General features: G+C 31.6%; 1 protein-coding gene across 2 annotated transcripts; it reads right to left on the bottom strand.

Moving 5' to 3' along the window:
- On the bottom strand, window positions 773-4,448 carry LOC109325974 (protein SET DOMAIN GROUP 41). 2 transcript variants are annotated; one of them, XM_019558623.1, is made up of 5 exons: window positions 3,836-4,448; window positions 3,704-3,746; window positions 2,892-2,995; window positions 2,093-2,191; window positions 773-1,873 (listed from the first exon to the last, which is right to left on the bottom strand). In XM_019558623.1, the coding sequence occupies exons 1-5, from the start codon at window positions 4,388-4,390 to the stop codon at window positions 854-856; spliced, it is 1,821 nt and encodes a 606-aa protein (XP_019414168.1). In that variant the 5' UTR covers window positions 4,391-4,448; the 3' UTR covers window positions 773-853. The 2 variants fall into 2 exon arrangements, with proteins under 2 accessions (XP_019414168.1, XP_019414169.1); XM_019558624.1 differs by having other exon boundaries at window positions 3,842-4,448.

Genomic DNA, 18,819 nt, shown 5'->3' with positions numbered 1-18,819 from the left:
TCTCCATACTCTTTTGTTTCCATTTCCTTGTTATTCATACTAACACGTGCTTTTTTGTTTAAGTGGAAGCTATATTCCTCCTAATCAAAATTATTATCTTCTTCACTATCATAATCAGTAGATGAAGACTTGAAGCACATTTGGAGATGGATGCTGATTTAAACAGGAGACGATTGTGTCCCAAAAATGACACAATTGATCATAATGTATACAACATTTCTTAATCTGCTTTCCAAACTTTTATTTATGGAAAATCATAATTTTCATATAAATTTCACTAAGATTTCCTTAATTGAAAACAGCTTTCTTTATAATTTTAATTGAGTGAGCGTTGGACTGCTTTGAACCAGAGAAATTCCGGTCGAACCATGTTAAACCAGGTTGAACCATAATAACATGAAAAGTGAACCAAACAGTTCACTTAAAATTAAAAAAAAAATAGAACACTCTAATATTTTGTTTTACTCCAGTCTAAAAAAAGATAGAGATATGTTATTTCAATATAATTATTAATTATATAAAATTTTGTATTTATATATAACTATATATACAGAGATAAAAATGATAAATTATATATGAAATCATTGAGTCCAACTGGACAGTTTAACTGTTTAAACCAGTTAACCTAATACCTCATCCAGCTTGATGTCTGACTCGAGTTTCACAACATTAATATATACATTAGACTGAAAACTTGTAATCTCAAAAAAATGATGATGAGCATAATTAAATTAAACTTTAGAGGATGTTGGTGTAATTCATTCTTAATTAATTATTCATTACTATGAAATCACACGGCACTCAGATTTTTTCCATGCAATACACGATCTTTCAAAATTCTGCACAAAAAATACTATACAAAACTCTCTTCATGATCTAGAATAGTTTGAACATGACAAGCCAAGTGTGAGTTGTGACCATAACATATAATAGCCAATAATCCTCCATATACTAAGCAATGTAGACCCAGCTGAAAAATGTTTGCTCTTGCATGATCAGCATAATAAGCTTGTTCTTTGCAAATTTGGACGCAATTTTCAGATCCATGAGAGTAAGAAATATCAGTTTTGTTAACATGCGCCTTGACACCCATGGTACCGGAATTCTTTGTAGACATCAGCAAGCTGAAATCAATAGGATCTTTACATGATTTCAGAAAATGGTAACCATTGACAAGGAAACTCCAAACCTTCTGTGTGATATCCGAGACACAGCGAAGAAACTCGTTGGACATGTTCTCAAAATCTGCACTTCTAATTTGCCCATTCAATATGCAGGTTCGAAATCTATCAATTAATGAACACTTCGAGCATTTGAACTTCGTGACAGAAAAAAGGTCCGAAGCAACCTCACCCACTTTCACAAACTCACTCCATCTTGAACTTCTGGTAAGAGATAACAAAGACTCGCCAGCACCCATCCAAAAATTGGCAACAGATGCAATCAGTGAAGGTTCATAATTGAAGAGATGATGAGTTGAACCTGCAAGTAACAAAGAATATGCAGCACTGATCCTGCTCAAGTCAAAAGCTTCCAACTGGTTTTGATCTACTTCAGAATGTACAGACAAGGAATTACTAGCACGAACTTTATATGCCGAAGCCAGTGTTGTGTATGCATTTAGAGAGAGATGATTTAGGGGATGCAGCATGAATTTAGAATTTGATTTTCCTTCAAAGCCTTCTAGCTGGTCATTTAGACCTTGTATAAGCACCTTCTCAAGCTTCTTACAACAAGTCTCAGGATCACCAACAGAAAGGTACTCCGATATAGCATCATCAATGTCCTCATTCAGCCTTCTATCTACCATGTCTCTGATGAAATTGGAATTCAGACATGAACCAGACAAATCATGACTGGAAACAGAGATTTCCTGAGTAATAAATTGACCATTTTGTTAGGGCTTGTCCGATACTAATATCAGTAAGTTGTTCCACTTCCGAGTGTTTCAAATAGGAATGTTGGTTAGAAAATTGCAGAATATTATGAACACATCCAAGGCAAATAAAGCCCCAAGTTCCATGACTTTTACAAAATAAGCTTTGGGAAAGGCAATCCTAACTGTAATAGAATGTCATTTTTGAAGTCTTACTTGCAATGCATGATCCACGTATGTGAAGGGCAGAGCACTACATCGTTTGCAACAACAATTGAACCGATACTTCGACCATAGCTCCGATTGTCGTATTGCCTAGATATGCAAAATACAAATTGAAATGATTACAACAAAAAGCTTAATAACTCTGATCAATAAAGTAGTGAAGGACCTCCATGAAGAGTCGAGAAAAAAAGGAGAAAACAAAAACCAAAAGAGCAAGAGTAAATTTCATAAAATAAATGAAGTACAATCTCAACTAATTTATGATGAATATATTTACATTTATGACTTACTAGATAACTTTGCTTAGATGCCACCCATGGAGGGCATAGATTTTACATTCAAATGTATTTTTTTTCTCTCTCAAAGATTCAAGAAGTATCATTTCCAATGTGCAATGGGCAAAGATGTATACAAGCAAGTATGTGGTGAAGAATGATATACAATGGTTTTTCGATACATGGCAAGAAGATAACATAAAATTTTATCGATATTAACAAATGAGACAAGCAACAGCAAGCCCATGACCAAACAAATTGCAACTCATACAACAGAACAGGCATGATAAAACTAATAAAGTAGTAATAAGTAACAGACCATCATCCTCTTTTCAATTTGAAATTTTCATACTTCATAAGTGCATCCATCATAAGTCGTAACATCCATCTAATCCATATTCAAATGTACGAAATTACTAAATTAATAATGGGAATACTTAAAAATTCATGAACTAAACAACACTACGCTAACTTGTGTGCATGAAAAATAATTTTATAAAAAAATTGAAGCATACCTTAGGCTGCAAGAGATCAGTATATGCTACAGTGACCTCTTCTCCTTTCTTTATTCTCTTGATACTCCTCACTATCAATCTTGGGCCATAGCTCTGCTCCCCTTCTTTTACATGCACAAAAGATTTAAAAAAAACCTCCATTAGAAATTGAGTAACTGTGATGCACTGATAGTGTAAAAGTTTTTTATATTATCAACAATCTTGCATCACGGATCATTAGAAATATTTGACTCTTATCATAACAAATTTAAAAGTCACAGGTGTTTAGGAAATGGATCCTTTCATGTCATTTTTTCTCTCCAAAAAAGATTTACACAGTTATAATTGAAATTTCACAAATCATATTAATAGGCCGACTCAATGTTTTAAATTGCGGTTGAGGTCTCGATTACAATAACGGTTGTGGTTAACGCGATTACAGTCATTGCAATGTGGATTGTGGTCGTTGGGGTGTGAATTCTTTTGTAATTAAAAAGGTATTTTTGAATTCGATGCAACCCAAATATGGTCCGATGCGACAACATAATTGTGATTCGATGTCACTCTGCAATTATGGTGTGATGCGGTTACCACACAGACGTAATATTGTGGTCAATGCGATTCACAATTTGAATCACCGGACAGACTATTAAAATCTCACCATATATCTCTCTCCTTTTCTCATGACATGAGACATGAGAGGATGTTACACACATGTTGCAATCAAATTCAAACTCATAAGAAAAGCTAAACATATTATTATCATATAGTCTTAAGATCTAACCAACAATGAGACAAATATAAAGTCTAATTCATTCAAAAATCATGAATACCTTTCGCAAATTCACTACCGTCACACCAAACACCATCATCTACCTGCAAATAATTATAAATAAATAAAAACATAATCATCATCTGAACACAAAAATAAAAGTCCAAGATAACAGAAACATTCCATAAAGTACTTGTGCTTGTTGAGAATTACGAAAGAATGGAGCTATACGAAGCTTTGACTCCGAATAATTCGAAGAAGAATGCGAAGAAGAGAAGGTAAAGCGATAACAAGCATTAGGTGAACAACTATGGTTAATCCAAGAGAACGTTGATCCAAAAACCGCAACACCAATGTTTCGTCCTTCGTTATCCTGAACCTCCACGGCGTTCGTTAGCACAGCGCACAAAGCAACTATCGCTTCCTCTAAAACGCAGTCGTTTGGTTCTGTGTCGCCGCACTGCTTAGCTATCTCAGCAGCCAAGGCTTGAGCATCGGCTCTGATGCGGTGGGAGAGTTGGTCGTTTTGAGACGTCAGCTTGTGGCGGTTGGAGAGGAGACCGGCGATGCGTCCGGTGAGGGTGGGGCGGTGGTGGAGGAGGAGGCGGAGAGAGGTGGAGAGGTCGGGGGAGGGGTGAATGTTGAGAGAGGAATTGAAGGGAGAGAAGGAGAGTGGGATAAGTGGTGGGGTTATGTCTGTAGATATGTCTATGTCTTCAGTGGCTCTCATCTCCATTTCTATCTCCATTCCCTTCACCTTTCAATGCAATCGCAACTGCAACAGGGGTTGGATTCTCTCCAAATACCAGCTACAGAGAAATTTGGAAATTTTTTAATATCATTTTATTAAAAAATAATTAAATCTCCTATTAAATTTTTTTAAACCACATGCACATCCGTTACTAAACAAATAGGCAAGAGTAGAACAATGATTTTGTAGAAAGATAAATAGTTATTTTTACTCATATTTCTCATAGTAAAAATGTAATTTTTTGATAAATAAAATGATAAAAATATGATTATAAATTATTTTTTTATGTTAATATGTAATACGTACCTCCATTTAATAGATAGAATCTTCACTCTCAAGCACAACTAGTCCGTGTGTGTGGACATATTAAGTAAATATCCTAATTTTTTGCTTTTTTGGTCTTAAATTTGTACAAGAAATTACATTTTTACACTTATACATACTTCTCTTTGATAAAATATTGTTAACTAAAAGTTAGAATGATAGAGTATAATACTAAAATATTATTTACTTGAAATAACACAATTTTTATTTTCTTTTAACAACTAAAATTCATTTTTATTTTAAGACAACGGGAAAACTTACATGGATAGTGTAGTCAAACTACATGATCACATGTTTAGTATACGTTTCAAAATAATTATCGAAGTAGTATATACATTTTATGGAACTCATGGATGAAGTCCACAACTTTGGGGAAGTCGTGGACCAGGAATACGACACCTCTTACATATTCTCTCACCTCCACTAAAGTCGTGGATGATATGTACCACTTCCATAGTCGTGTCCGTGAAACACGAGTTTGGATTGAGCATGGTGAATTTAAAATCTTCCGGATAGATGGATATTATAGGATTATTTATTCTTTTAGGGATTAGTTTTATGAAGTATAGTATGATTTTTTAAATAAGTTAAGATTTATGATTTTTAGTGTATAAAAATAATAGGTTTAAGTTAAAATAGTAAGATTAAATTGAATTTGATAATATTAATAAAGTGTTAGTTTTAGGGAATTTAGTTAAAAAAAAATTATTTTTTTTAAGATTTATTACTTTAGTTTTTTAAAAATAAAATGCATAAGCTAAAATAGTAAGACAATTTTATGGAAATGAAATTGATAATTGTAGTACGAATTAGGAAATGATTACATTTAAAAAACAACAGAACGAAAATACAAATTCCTAATGACGTCCATGAGACGATGTTCCACATTCAGGTGTCTTCCTCATTCGAGGTGGTTGGACTCTTAGTTATTGTTGTTGTGATTGACGTTGTCTTGCTTGTCCACTTCCACCTCTAACCAATTGTGGATCCTCCTCATCTTTGTCGTCATCATCTTCATCATCTACGTCATCATCACCAGGTTGTGTAGGCATTGTTGGCTGATAATATTGTTGAGAGTTGAATATCGAGAATGAAGTATTTGAAGATGTGTCAAACATTGATGGCATTCCTTGAAATTGTGAAGAAGATGCGATGTGAGAGAAAGAGTGGTCACCTATTGCTCCAAAACCATCAAACCTGAAGGGTTGTTGTTGTTGTTGAGGAGTAGGAGTAGGAGTTTGAGTGCATGGTTGCGGATAAATATATGTCTGAGTTTGACTCTCATAATGGTGTGAGAACTCATGTGTAGTAGGCATTTCCAACTGTTGTGTTAGAGGAGCTTGATAAGTAGTTGAGCAAACGCTTCTATCATCTCATTGCAGTTTAGGTAGACGTCATTTAGTGACTGCAACAGATTTGGAAACACGTTTTTAAGAGCACACTAATCCCGAATCATTCTAATAAAATTGTACTAAAAAAGTGGAAAAAGTGGAATAATGAATATCTGACTACAATTTAATATAAATTAGAAATAGAAAGATTAAGATTCTTATCGATCCAGCTAAATATGTTTTGTATGGAGAGATGTATTTCCTAGTCCTTTGTAAGTACCACTACATATACTGCGAGTAGTGAAACAAAGGTTGGTCATTGGAAAAAACATTTACCACATAGTTTTCCCGGTTATTCCGTACCTAAATCTAATGGTCCTGCTTATGTGGCCATTTGTAGTCGTTTTTCCCACGTAGATCCGTCTTGTGTTGTGTTTTTAGGTTGATTGGATGTTCTGGGATGGGTTGTTGTAGACCAAACTGCCTCATAACCCGATCAATAGCATGTCACTCAACAAGTGCAAAGCATATGAGTGGCACACGTGCTCGGGCTATATCAGGTATCGGGCTCACATAGGTAATGTTCCTATATGGAGTCTAAACAAAATGATATATAAAAATAAATTAGTGATAAAATAGTAACAAAAACTAATATAGAAATAATAATAAATAAATTACTAATAACTAATTATATAAATTACCTGATCAATGCGCGAACGATCTAATATTGACCGTATTATATTGGTTGCATGACCATGAATGTTGGTGGTGATTAGATGTTGCGACCGCCTAAATTATAAAGTTATTATGAAATAAATAATTTGAAATATAAAGTTATATAATTTGAAAGAAATTGAAAATAATATTTACCTTTGGACTAAAGGGAATATCTGTAACTTGTCGTCATGCAGTCTTGGAGTCGACATTGGAATGCGGTCATATGCCCATGACTGTAGAAGTAGCAAGCATCCTCTGATTTCAATCTGGCGACTTGTCAACGTTGCACGACATAATCCTCGATATAGACAAGCCAATACATCTGAACCCCAACTATATTGGTATGTTTGTGATAAGTCCTCCAACAATGGGAGATACATTAGGTGGACTCGTGACCCTGATCTATCTGGCATGAGGAACCCTTCAATAATGCGCATTATGAAGGCTCTTGCATTTTGTTCAGTAACAATATCATTAGCACCTCCCAGGAGCACTTCAAAGGTGGAGTATAGGCAACTCATTTGGACTCTTTGTCCCATAATCTGTTTATTGGTTGGCATAACACCCAACAAGTTAAGATAAATGATTTCCTAATTTATGCTCGTCGTACCAGTAACAACAGCTCTATTAATAGGTAGCCCAAGCTGGTTGCGGCGTCTTCTAGTGTAACATTGCACTCCCCAATAGGTAGATGGAAAGTATGTGTCTTCGACCTCATCTCTCAACTAATATGGTATTGAGGTGGTTGTTGATATCAGATGCTCTAATATCTAGAATATGGCCAAACGCGGTGTTGCGGATAACTTGTCATACCGGTTCGGATGGTAAATGCTGCCAAAAATTGTATCTTGCATGAAACGTAACATCTCCATCATTCCATATGTTGGTGGAGACATGGTCTTTTTGAAGGGTGAGTAGGATAGGGTTAATAGGATCTGGATCAATATGTTTCATTTTTTGGGTAAATAAATCGGGAAATCGGGAAGGATTTGGAAGTATTCTGGTTTTTGACGTAATTCGGATTTGGAAGGATTTAGTGGGAGAATGAAAGGGAGAGGGTTACATATTTATAGTTAGTTGAAGTCGTGTATGGGTCCACAACTTTGGTGGAAGTCATGTATGGGGTCCACGACTTCAAAACAGGTAGTGGAAGTTGTGCCCTAGCCCTGCTTGATTCCCTAGCTTGTGCCCTAGCCTGAACCAAACTCGTGGATGTGGTGTACGACTTCATTTGAAGTCGTGGATGCAAAGTGCGACTTCTGTTGAAGTCGTTTCACTTACCCCATGATATTTATGTCACCACCTAATGGTTCAAAAAAGTAGTAAATGACTTGCTTTGAACTCGTGGATGGGGACCACAAGTTTCATTTACTATGCCAATCTCATGGATCCGGTCCACGACTTCTGCTTTGGTAAACGAAAAACCCAGAATTTTCTAGTGGAAATTGAAGGGTTTGTATTTATTGATAGAATTGAAGTGTTTGGTGGGATTTAATGGAGTGCATGTTATATTTAATTAGTGTATATAAGTAAAGTTTATTGTATTTAAGTAGAGTTTATTTTATTTAATTAGGTTTTAGGGAATGTAATTAGGGTTTATTGTATTTAAGTAGAGTTTATTATATTTAATTAAGTTTTAGGGAATGTAATTAGGGTTTATTGTATTTAAGTAGAGTTTATTATATTTAATTAAGTTTTAGGGAATGTAATTAGGGTTTATTGTATTTAAGTAGAGTTTATTGTATTTAATTAGGTTTTAAGGAATGTAATTAAGGTTTATTGCATTTAATTAGGGTTTGAGTATTTAATTAGGTTTTAAGGAATGAAATTAGGGTTTATTGTATTGCAAACCAACAAACAAATCATTATCAATATCATTACTTATGTAACTACTTGTATATGGAAAATCTTGTACAGACTGATAATTAGTGTTAATGAAAAAAGATGAAAAAAGACGAAGGAGTAACATATGTTATGCTAACCGGTTCATTAGTGGTAATCTGAACATCATCATCATCACCACATAGGTCAATGTTCTCCTCATCACTAAAATCACTAGCAATATCTCTAATAATGATCATCTACATATAAACATAGAGTAACATTAAATAAAATTAATACAAGTAAATGAACTTAAAAATAGAAAATATTTTTAGTTAACTTGTATAATGACACTTCTTCAATTAGGAATCACTCTCCAAAATTTTCTTACTTCAGTGTGGTTTGAGTTGGGGGTATGGGGTGTGTATATGTTGTTCGGATCACTTGCGTCTTATACACAACTTGGATCTCGTGTTCTTCATCCACGAAATTGGCATGCAAGTCATATTCCTCGTCCACGACTTCTATCAACTCAGACACAATGTAAGAATCTCATGCCTTTGAGGCACAAGATGGCAGGGATGTCGTATTCCTAGTCCACGAATTCCCCAAAGTCGTGGACCTCGTCCACGAGTTCCATAAAATGTCTACTACTTTGGTAATTATTTCGAAACATATATTAAATGTGTGATAGTGTAGTTTGACTACACCAAACTACACTATCCATGCAAATTTTCCAAAAAACACTTCAAACAACACAAATTAAGATAACTTACCAAGAGTAGCATATATGCTTGTATAATTATCCCTTATCCCAAAAGTGTTATGTACAAGAGATTTTTTTGTTCTTCTCTATTGCATGATTTCCCCACAAAATTCTTACAATAGTTCACTATCACATTATCAAATTCGGTTCTTGAACAAAAGTTGTTCAACGAATTTCCCAAAGACACGTAGTTTCAACAAATTGGGGATCCATCATATAGTTCTAAATTCAATAAAGAAATTCACAAGTTTGCACATGAAGATAAACAGGATTTTAAATATAATAAAGAAATCAATAGTGTCCAAGCAACTCCAAGAAAATGATAGTACCTTACTGTTAACATCAGTAGCAAACTTGTAAGCTATGACTACAATAGTTAGAAGCAACATGGAACCCCTTTGGTTATGACTTTTTCAATAAGGTCCTTAGGTCATGTAACTGAGGTTATCTTCAATCTAATAGTTGAGAACATGAAATGATGAGGGTCCTCAACTATTCATATACATGTTTCTTATTTACCAAATTTCATACATTTCTCTGTATTTTGTGATGAAACTTCATCTGAAACACATAACTTGCACCTACTATTGCAGCGGTGCCAAGTAACCTAACTTCATTTCTCATTGGTTTGTAAGTTTCATCTTACAAGTTGTTCATTCCCCCACCTACATTAAGATTACTTTTTTATTGGGATAGTTGTTTTAGTTGTGTGATAGATTTGTGCTAGGTGTGAAAATTACCTCAATTCATAAGGATAAATGAACATTTTTTACTCTAAAAGTTAAAGAAATGTGATTTAGGTTTTGCATCTAGTTGAATTATTGTACAAATCCTATTACCTAAATTTTTATGTCATCCCAGGACTAAAAGAGCAGAAATGAGCACAATCTGGTGAAAAACAGCTAAGCCCAGCTCAAGGTACTTGCGCTTAGTGTAGAAGTTGTGCCCAAACACAATTTAACTAGCTGAAAGGTCGAGGGCAGACAAATAATTGCGCTTAGCAAATGTACCTGCATCAAGCAAAACATTTAAAAATTAGAAATGTTAAAAGAGGATCGAAAATGACTTTTTAGGGGTCTTCGAAGTTCTAAATTAATTATTCGAACAGAAACACTATTTATTTGAATCTCTCGGTTTCTAGGATAGTTTTCGCTGCAAATGAGATGTAAAAGTAATGGAGAAAGATTAAAGGAGACAATTTATGTTTATTGAGGAGGCAATCCCTTCAACTATGAGTTTTATTGTTTTCTTTTTATCTTTATTTCTAGTTATCATGAAAATGTTTAGTTAAACTTCTCCCTTGTTGGGATTGAATGTGATACTCACTTGATGCATAAAACTTGGATTCATATTTATGCTTAATTTTTGTATGTTTTCTATTTTGTTTAATGCTTCCTTAGAGACTGACAACCTTTTTGGCATGAACTTTGATTGACGAATTTATAAAGAAATTGTAGTTCTAAGTGTCTGAAATTAGGAACTCGTCTTTTTGTTATAATTTCTAGACGTAGTTTTTTTACTAATTTATCACATTCGTGTATATTAATATGATTACTAGATATAGATTTATGTGAGCGTTAAATAGCTCTCAAATTTGTTAATATAGTTGCTAGACATTGAGGTATATTAACGATTCGTAAATATTTATCTTGTCAGTGTAGTTGCTAGACATAAAACTAATAAGCAACTAATATGATCAAGACAATGACAATTAGTATATTTGAGGTGTTGCACTAAAACTTAATCTCACAAACATATTTGCTAGATACAAAGATATATTTTGTGGGTCATAGTTCTTCATCTTATGGTTAAATTTACTAGACATAGAGTTTCAAATGAGCTACTAAGCTGACTAAGACAATAACTTTAGTATTATTAAGGTCCCATTATTATGATATAATCATTGTTGAATAAATTTGTGTTGTTGAATCAAGTGTGTATAGATAGTGAGTAGTAAAGTTCGATCCCAACATCTTTATTCTAACATTGTAGTCTAATAGTTTAAATCGTAATTAGTATCATAAAACAATTCAACCGAAACCTACTTTAAACCAACTTAGAATAATAATTTTCAGTTGAAAGGCTAGTGTCAAATAAGTACTTGTGGATTTAACAACCTTTTTATACTTGTTTGTGACACTTATCTTAGTATTTTAATTGACCAATTTGTCGGTTAGCAACTTGTGACATTCTAAGAGACTTTAAGAGAGGAAGTGAGAAATTTATGTGGATATTATTGAGGACTATGTTAATTGTGTGTAGGATTCACGGAGAGGAAATAATTATTGAAGATAAAAAATGGTACTTTTACTATAATATTTCATTAAATGATATGTGATATGCACATGATACTCTCATTTAATTATATAAAAGTAATTAGTGTAATGTGCATATAAATTAGAGGTGATTTATATAGATATAAAAAAGAATGTGTGTAATTTAGTGTAAGTTTTATTATGTTTGTCCTATTGTATGAGTTGCAATTTCTTTTGTCTTGGGCTTGCTGTTGCTTGTCTCATTTGTTAATATCGATAAATTTTTATGTTATCTTCTTGCCATGTATCGGAAAATCATTGTATATCTTTCTTCTCCACATATTTATTAGAAAATGATCAACACGACATCATAGATGCATTAAAAGAGATGAAGAACAATGATGATTAATTTTACTTTTGGTATTAAGTTTAATTTCCATAGGTCTTAGTTTTATTTGGGCCAAAGCTTATAATGAGCTTTTGCCTTTTTATTTTTGTTCAGTTAGTTCTGTGTACATAGTTATTTTTGTTACTTAGTCAACTAACTTCCCATTTAAAGGAAGTCTTCTTTTGTATAATAGACACACTTTACCTTTACCAAAATTCAATAAAAACAGAATATTCATTTACTCTTTCTTCTTCATTTTTCAAGAGAGAACACGATTCCCTTCTTATTCCTTATTCTCTATTTCTCATTCTTGCGTGATCATAAGCAATGGGTTACCATATTTTTCACATAGTATCAGAGTGTTTTGTTTGTAACATGTGATATCTATTATATTTTGATTTTTTTTCTTTCACTTTTGATCTAAACAAATTACAGTATTATGTTGTGATGGAACAAGTCACTAGGCATGGTTTACATTTGTCACTTACTGAAATCTGAAAGGAGAACTGACAACTTAATGATTTTCAGGCATAGTCACTAGGTATGATTTTCAGGCATGGTTTAAATTTGTCACTAGGTATGATTTTCTGATATTGAAGCACCACTCTTCATTGTATTAAAATGATGTATTCTCATATTAAATTTTTATATTGATCATTTTACTTATAAGAATGTGACATATGTCATAAGATGATATTTTATTTATTAATGATTGATTTATAAGTTACATGTGTTACTTTCTTATGTGTAAGAGAATTTAATATGACATTACCCATGTATATAGCAAAAAATACTTTGTTAACGGCTTGTAGCATGTGCTGTGGTCACCCCAAAATCTTCAAAACTATGAAAAAGTTTGTGGCACTCATTTTATTCAATTTTTCTCAGTATTTGAGAGGTGAAATATTTTGTTTGTCAAATCTAGTTTAGAAATTGGTGTGTGAACCCAATGGAAATATTTGGGGATTGATTTATTTCTAACATTTAACTATTTTTAATCATTTAAAAAATTATTTTTATAATGGACTTGTACTCTTTCAATGAATTACTTGAACCTTTTTTCTCATTTGTTTTAATAATAAAAAGCATACAAAAAAAGTGTCTATCTAACTAAACTATTTTTTTATTTACCAATAAAGGAAATACAAATAAAATAGATAAGTAATTAGAAAAAAAGGGGACAAGTGTAACGCTGATTACATGATTATTCCATAATATTAATTATGGATATGCAGAATTAGTTTACATTATATATTAGTTATGCATTAAATTTCTTTCATATGATATCTTGTAATAACTATATTTATATTTTTTTCCTTCTAAATCACAGGTGTCCTCCACCAACTAGATATAATTTTATTCCAGCCTGATATAATAATTAGAAGGTAATATTTATATATTAATAGTGTAAAGATTCACGTACAAATATTACATGATTCATTGTTCATTTATATTATTTTTATTGAAGAGCCAATAATAATTAAAATAAATAGTTGTTATACAATAATATGTAAAAACACTTTTAATATTAGTGCATACATATTTTTACAGAATAACAATGGGCCACAAAACTCTCCACAAGACTACAAACAACTCCTATCCAATTTCACTCTTGCGCATGTGGTTAAGCTCTTAATACTAACAAGAACAAGTTCTTATGAGAATTAGACTGAAACGGACGGTTCGATAGTTTGACCGCTGACCAGACTTAAAAATGACTTTGGTTTGTAGTCTTAATTGAATGAGGATTGAACCGATTTGAACCAGCGAAATTTCAGTCCGACCGTGTTAAACCCGGTTCAACCGTGTTAACTTGGGAAGTAAATTGGACGGTTCAATTAAAAAATTAAAAAAAATGGATCACCAATCAAATATTATGTTTTACCGTGGTCCAAAAAGGTGAAGATATTTTACTTCAATATAATTATACATAATTATTAATTATATAAAACTTTACATTTACATACAATTATATATTTATATAAAAATTATTAATTATGTATAAGATCACCAGGTCAGATCAGACGGTTTAACTGTTTAAACTTAATACGGGACCTCTTTTGATTTGATGTCCAGCTCGGGTTTCACAACATTAACAAGAACATTTATATGTAGTTATTATAAGTTATATACTTATCTTTACTCTAGCCCCTAGTTTCGAAATCCTCGTTATGCCCCTAAAACGTAGGATTAGAGATATTGTCTTATATACTGTCTTAGACCAATAATAATAAAACAAAATCAATAATAATAATAATAATTTTAAATTTTTTAATTCATATTTTATTGACGTTGGACAATTATCTTTGTTGACAACATAGAGCCTTAACCATATGGGTGCTTGAATTATTCACTTGGGCCTGCCACAAGTCTGTTATATGGAGGCGCTCTCTTCGTTGGGCCCAGTTCTATTATTTTGTACTTTTCTTTTTCTTTCCCACCCTAACATTTTGAGTTAAAATTCTATTGTGGACAGAATTTCAAAGATAATATTTTTTAGAAGTGTATGTTTTCTACTGTCAAGGGGTAGTGCAAACTGAAAATAGTGTTTTCATTTAATATTTTAGTATCCTATATAATTTGGACATTATGGCACAAGTGTATTTTATCTTTACATTGGTCAATCTTATATAAGATTAGTAAATTTGCATAAATATGAATTTTGCTCGATAAGTAAAATATTAAATAAAGATTGATTTGATACAAATTGATTTATAATTAGTTAAGTGGTTATAAGATTTATCAATTATGCATTAGATTGTTGTGCTGTGGAGAGATGTAGAGTGTTGTAGTAATCAAATTTATCATTTTAATTTGACACCCTTACTTCTTGACCCAAGAAAATGAGAGAAATAATGACAGGCCCAAGAAAATGAGAGAAATACTCACAAACTGCTATCATTAAGTTGATTATCATTCAATGAGTGCTAGCTTGTGAGTTAGGTTGCGGATGGAAATCTACAACTACAGTCTTGTTGGTAAATTTTATTACGTACTCAGTTTTCTTTTACTTGCATGAATGGTGTAACGTTCTTTTCAGAATTAGACAGCATTGATGAGAATTGGATTTAGTAGCAATAGTTATTGTCTTAAATGGGGACATAAGAAAGGGGACCAATTGGTTTTAAGTCACTCTGCTGTCCTGGCTTGGTGACTTTTGTCCTAAAAACCTTTCTTCATGTCTACTTCTTTATCCGACAACCAAAGGGACCCTTGTCTTCAATTTCTAAATTTCATTAATTTGATTCTCAAAACTAATAAGTTTATTTCAACATGACATGGACATTGTTTCTTTAATGTATAAACTATATAGAAGATTTGTATGCAACAGTAACACCACACAAGACGTGTAGTGGATGAAAATGCTTGAAATTTTGGAACCGTGAAAACCTTATGATATTTCTCTCTCGGATTTTAGATCTGTAGTAAACTGATTCAAGGACAAAAATACAACTACTTTTGTCAAGTTCTGTAGTAACAGTTCATGTACTTTATACATTTGTGCTTGCCTTTAAGAAGAGAACATGTATATTGTCCTTTTCACTCTTGTTCTTACGCCATAGGTCAGGTACTATAACAATTTTTTTTGTATTATGAAGAGTATCACCACTTTTTGGTAAGAAACTAATCTCTTTCGTAGTATATTAATACCTCTTCCAACAAATGTCGTTCTTAGAAATTAAATTCCTATATTTATATATGTTTATTTTGAATAAGTATCGAAGAGAAAAATAACTTTTTAAATGAATTATTGCTTAGGAATTAATTATCATTCAAGTAGTTAAGTCATCTAATTACTAACTATCAACGATTGCTGGTTCAACTGGTACATGTTAATTCCCTTTAACCAAGGTCTTGAGTTCAAGTTTTATGGATGAAAAAAATACTTATTGAGAAAGTTAATTTCACATATTTGTAGATGTTTCCCGCTCGGACATAATTATCTTCAGTATGAAAATATAGGCGTGAAACAAAAAAATCTAATTACTTACTATTCCTTTGCATGTTCTCAATAACTAAAATGATTTATTAATGTTTGGGTTGATATCCTTTTCTTAGACCCTCAAAAATCTCCTTATGTATAAACAATAATTATTATTTGGATTTAATATGTATATACTAATAGTGTAAGTGTTTTTTATACTATTAGTAAATCATCTATCATTGATTTGTTAACCACCATTGACTCTCAAACAAAAGTAATATAAGTAGATATGTGTCGACAGTGTAAAAAACTTTACATTGTCAGGTACAGACTTTAAACTCTGATTATTTTAGTAGAATTTATTTCATAGAATTTTCTCTTGTTATTCTTTTGGGTATGTTATCTGACTCTTCTTATAATGTCTTTCTTTGTTGTAATACCAATTTATAATAATCAACTTATCTTTAAATCAAATATCAGATATTAGAAGATGAAAGCAAATAATACAAATCTGGTCAATAATGATTTAATTTTTTTGTTATCAATGATTTAAAATTTAAATGCACTTTTAAACAGATAATTAAAATTTTATTGCTCAATTTGAATTATAAAATATCTAACCAATTCGAAACATTTCTTTGGAAGTGCTAATTTATTGCTTGAGACATTTTGTTTCACTACTAGGTAATTTAGTACTATGTGTATTAGATAAGACTCTTTCCTGAAACAATAATAATGTTGCCTAGAGTATCTGGTGCATATAATAAAATATGCTTATAAATCAATGTCATTTAGGTTACATGCACATAATAATATGGTGCTATGGAATATTTTATATTTATGTTCTGACTCGTGTTGCAGCAGTTAGGATGTGATCATCAAAGTGTGAAATCACCGTTCCTAATTGGTTATATCCATCCAAAAATATTAATAAACACATTGCATAACACAACAAGACAAAAATAAAACACATAACGATAAGCAAAATCAACAAAATTTACGGTAGAACAAATTTGGAGGATTTGAACTAATTAATATGCTTTTCCCTATTCAGCATGTTTAATTAAGAGATTCTTTTGTTGAAATGTCTTGAATTTTTTAATTGGCCAACCCAAATTTTATCTTGACACGAATATTTAGAGAAACACATGGGTGGACCTTGAATTTGATGAATATATTAATATAGATAGTGGGTTTTAACCAATGTTGTTAGAACCGGACCGGACAGTCTGACCGGTCTGATCACTGACCAGATTTGAAAACGGCTCTAGTTTGCCATCTTGATCGAATGAGAGTTGGACTGCTTTGAATCGGAGAAAATCCGGTCCGACCGTGTTAAACCCGGTTAAATCGGATTAACCCGGGAAGTAAACCGGACGGCTCATGTAAAAATAAAAAAAAAAGGACAATGTTCTAATATTTTGTTTTACTACGATCCAAAAAAAGATAAAGTTTATTTCAATACAATTATACATAATTATTAATTATATAAAGTTTTACATTTATATATAACAATATATTTATAAATAAAAATTATTAATCATGTACGAAATCATCCGGTCAGACCCGACATTTTAACTATTTAAACCTAATACGGAACCTCTATCAGTTTAACGTCCAGCTCGAGTTTCACAATATTGGTTTTAACCTCTTTTAAGGTTCATTATAATCTCATATTACAATTAGTTCACTTAAATAAAACTTTTTTCTTTCTGTTAAATATAAAAATATGTTATGACCTTTTTACCATTTATCATACTTTTATTTTCAAAAAGCAAATATAAAGCTGAAATCATCTTTACTGTTAGTGAAGTAAGTGACTCTCATCTAAACATACTAATATATGAGAATAAAGTATATACATATTAAAAGGTAAGTTATTCATTATAATTATTAAAATTATAATATTTGTCTTACTTTTTTTAGTTTTTAGAAATATTTTTAAAAAAAATAATTAAATATGATAAATTTTATGATTTTAATGTCTAGAGAAGATTTATCTCCTTATATGAGAAAATATCTTATTCTCTTAATATATATTATTTATTTTTGTTTTTTTAAGAGTGTTAAATCTATATACTGACAATATAAAGATGTATAGTTGTATGCACAATCAACACATTTTTCATCAATCATTCGGTGAATACATATTTTATTTTATTTTTAATTTGGTTGTGGCACAATACCCTTTTGCTTACTTTTGTTTTAATGATCAAAAGCATAAAGGTAACATTTTAAAGCACAAACTGGTTCTGCTTAATTTTTATGGATTCTAACCTTACCCTTTGCTTACATTTGAATTATATGCATGTACCTCCTGCTTTTTATTTGAATGCACTGTGATAAATTAAACTAAGTTCTAGAAACAAACCAACTCCATTGTAAAAGTTTTAAATCGGCAAATGATTAAAAAGGAAAGGGTCAGGTTAACTACTATTGCAACAAGACACTATGGGTCTAGTGGGAACACCCATTTCTATTTTTTTTTCTTTACCAAATTCAATTATTTAATTTTGAGTTTAAATATTTGAAACAATTCCTTCACTTATAAAGATAATGCTGCTATATTTACTTCCATGTGGAACCCACTGGATGAAAGTCTCATCTGAACCAAATTTTATTTTAATTTTGTTGTCTATAGACAGACAATCATATATACCAATAAGATATTAGAATAATGATATAAATGTTACAAGATCCTACTAAATTTATAAAATGACAAAAAAATTAAGAGTTTAATTTCTAAGAGCAATACTTGTTGGAAGAAATAATCACAAACCTGAAAGAGATGAATTCCTTACCTGAATATATCTGGATAATACCAAAAAAATAGACTGACCAATTGTTGGAGAGAGATTGTAGGAGAGAGATTATATATTAAGGTATATATACACACAAG

Source organism: Lupinus angustifolius, chromosome LG13 (assembly GCF_001865875.1).
Source record: "Lupinus angustifolius cultivar Tanjil chromosome LG13, LupAngTanjil_v1.0, whole genome shotgun sequence".
NCBI lineage: Eukaryota > Viridiplantae > Streptophyta > Magnoliopsida > Fabales > Fabaceae > Lupinus > Lupinus angustifolius.
This window is presented reverse-complemented; position numbering and strand designations above follow the sequence as displayed.

Excerpts from the sequence above, each read along its gene's own strand:
- LOC109325974 (XM_019558623.1), bottom strand. The coding sequence starts at position 4,390 with ATGGAGATAGAAATGGAGATGAGAGCCACTGAAGACATAGACATATCT. Across the intron at positions 3,747-3,835 it reads GTAATTCTCAACAAGCACAA|GTAGATGATGGTGTTTGGTG; the intron begins GTACTTTATGGA and ends AATTATTTGCAG. Across the intron at positions 2,996-3,703 it reads CGGTAGTGAATTTGCGAAAG|AAGGGGAGCAGAGCTATGGC; the intron begins GTATTCATGATT and ends TGCATGTAAAAG.